Source organism: Triticum dicoccoides, chromosome 2A (assembly GCF_002162155.2).
Source record: "Triticum dicoccoides isolate Atlit2015 ecotype Zavitan chromosome 2A, WEW_v2.0, whole genome shotgun sequence".
In the NCBI taxonomy this organism is placed as follows: domain Eukaryota; kingdom Viridiplantae; phylum Streptophyta; class Magnoliopsida; order Poales; family Poaceae; genus Triticum; species Triticum dicoccoides.
Window position 1 is genome coordinate 158,251,165 of NC_041382.1, and position 2,776 is coordinate 158,253,940.

Here is a 2,776-nt window from a genome sequence, read left to right on the forward strand (position 1 = left end):
CCCGATCGGGGATCCGACGGGCTTCAGTTTCCGGGCGCCGTCGGGGCCCTGGAAAGCGGACGAGCGTGCCGATTCTGCGACTGTGCGACGCCACCGGCGCATTTTCCGTACCACATACAGAGTGTTAATTGGAGTTTTGGACTCATCCGCCGCCTGGCGTGCACCAACTAGGCAACTAGGCCAGCCCAGGGCTGAAGATTTCTGAAAGAGGATATACAGATATAGAGCTACTCTTCTACAGATACATGCCACGTTCTTTCCAACGTTTTTTCGGCCGAATTCAGAGTACAACAACGACAGTGGTCTCCGATCGGACAAATCCTCGTGCTCGCCGCAGACATGCCATGCCATGCCATCGCTCGCGTGCCGACGGTGACGCTGGGGAATCTGCATGCTAGTGGCCGGGTCGACGCATGCTCCCGCTGTCAAAAGTGGAAGAGATGAACTTGCTGGTAGCTCCATGTACGCACTGGTTTACGTGCTGCGTCAAAGAGGGATTAATTCAGGTCACGGCATAAAGCTCAGCTCCATCCACCTTTTTACTCCACTGGACTTTCCCCCACATGAGCTCACACACATTTTGAGGACATACACATGCATGGCAAGAACACAAAGAGAAAGAAGAAGAGGAAAAAGAGGAACCCAGCTACTAGCTACGTACATCCATGAATGAATAATGAAACAATCCGTGGCCAGCCGATTGGCATGAACGATTGTTTCTGATTCCTTTTCTCTTGTCCTAGGAATCGAACAACAGATGCATCCACCCCCTAAACCTAGAATGAACGAATTGCCCACATCGCAGCAGCAATGGCCGATCCAACAGCAACCACGATTTAGCTTGTGCTTTTGACGAGGACTCGAGGTTCATCCAAGAAACCATTTTTTCGATCACTGGCCGGCAAGTTGTGAGTGCTGGCTGTTATCTGTGAGTGCCAGTGCAATGCTCCGCGTATGGCCGTCATTTCGAGCCGACGCCGAGCGTGAGCTCAAGCTCCTCGGCGGCGACCTCGTGGATCCTCTCCCCTTCCCACGGCGTCACCCTCCCCTTGTCGAACTCGAACTCCGGACCGCTTCGGCCCCGCTCCCCCGCCATTCCCTCCATCTCCATGGAGTTGGAGCTGGAGGCGCCTAGGTTGACGAGGTTGTACGCGGGCGAGGTCGGCGCCGTGGTGGCCATCTGGAAGCTGATCCACCGGCCAGAGTCCACCGTGGAGACGTCTGACTCGTCGCACTCCGGTATCGTGTCCGGGTGCTCGTGCCGGCGGCCACGGGTGGGGCTAGCCGGCGCGGAGAGGGCGAAGAACGGGTGCCGGAACGGGTCCACCTCCCAGTCCGGCTTCAGGATCTTGGGCGGCCGCGACGCCGTCGGCGAAGAGAGCGGCGGCGTCACCGGCGCGCTGTTGGAGACCCGGAGCGGGGGCAGGTTGGGGAGGCCACGGAGGAACGGGAGGAGGCAGGCGGGGCTCGGGTTGTCGAGGCGCGTGGGGCTCGGGAAGCTCGACGACGCCGGGCTGGCGTGGTAGGAAGGCACCGGGCTCGGGAACGACGACGAGGGCGCGCTGAGCAGCTGCGAGGACGAGCAGGGGCTCATGCCCGCCGACGAGACCCCACCGAACGGCCCGGACGACGGCGGCTTGTATCCCTGCCATAAATCGAACCACACAATCAGATCCACACATCCAAGCAAGCCTAGCTAGATCCAGGAAACGGAGGGGGAGAAGAAACATGGGAGGGGAGCGGGCGATCTCGATCCCGAGACCAAGAAACGAGGTCTATCTCGCGCTCACCTTGCGGTAGGTGGTGCCGTCGTCCTCCACGACCCAGCCGGCCTCGCGGCAGAGCTCCTTGAGCACCTCGTTGTTGTCGCAGTGCTTGGGCAGCTTGTAGTTGCCGAGCGCGCGGAGGCCGGTGAAGATCTTGGCGGCGATGGCCCGGCGCCGGCGCTCGCGGCGCTTGTTGTTCTCCCGCTCCTTCCACGTGGGCGTCCGCCCCAGCCCGGCCTCCGCCTCCGCCGCCGCCGCCGCCCGGGCCGCCCCCGACGTCATGCTAGCTCCCCTGCTCCGGCGCTGCTCTGCTCTGCTCCGCTGCTCTCTCTCCGTCCCCTCTCCTCTCTCTCCACTTGGCCTAGCTCGTTTCTTTAATGGTGAGGTGGGGTGCTACAGTATGGGACTGGGAGAGGGTGCTGGGCGTGGAGTGTGCTGAGCTGAGCTTTCTCTGTCGTGTGGGGTCGTCTGGGCGGGCTCACGGGGAGGGTACGGCGACCCCCGTCCGCTTTATTGCGACTGGATTGGCCAGATTCTACTGGTGGTGTCCGGGCCGGGCCGGGCCCACTTTCCCTCTTGGCGGGCTCGGCTTTTGAGGATGGTGAGTGTGAACTGCGCCCTCCTCTGCGAGGTGAGTGCGAGTGGTGCTCTGCGTGTGTCATGTGCCTGTGCCCGCTGCGTTGGGATTTGCCCCACGAATTTTACGGCCGTCGTGCTGGCAGTATAGTCTACTAGTACATAGATAGGTACACAACGAACGAGGAGTATCTATGGGTGCTGCGCTGCTGCTCCTCGCAAAGTGCGTGCGTGGTAGAAACTCGTCTGTAGAGTACCGTCGTCGACCCACCAATGGAGGGAAGTTCTGGTGAATACAGAGGCCAGAATTTTACGTGTACTGGGTTTGATTCGGTGGTTGGTTCCACACTTCAGGGCTGTGTGTGTGGCATGGCAAATTTCCCAGATATTTAGAGCATGCGCGAACTTCTCCGTGCAAGAAACTCCACCTAACA

The 2,776-nt window shown here is 60.2% G+C and overlaps 1 protein-coding gene across 1 annotated transcript; it reads right to left on the reverse strand.

The window, feature by feature from the left end:
* Positions 1-473: 473 nt before the first annotated feature.
* Positions 474-2,248, reverse strand: LOC119353975 (protein BZR1 homolog 1). The gene is made up of 2 exons (XM_037620680.1): positions 1,791-2,248; positions 474-1,645 (listed from the first exon to the last, which is right to left on the reverse strand). Exons 1-2 carry the CDS (start codon positions 2,046-2,048, stop codon positions 962-964), a joined length of 942 nt encoding a protein of 313 aa, XP_037476577.1. The 5' UTR covers positions 2,049-2,248; the 3' UTR covers positions 474-961.
* Positions 2,249-2,776: the final 528 nt, after the last annotated feature.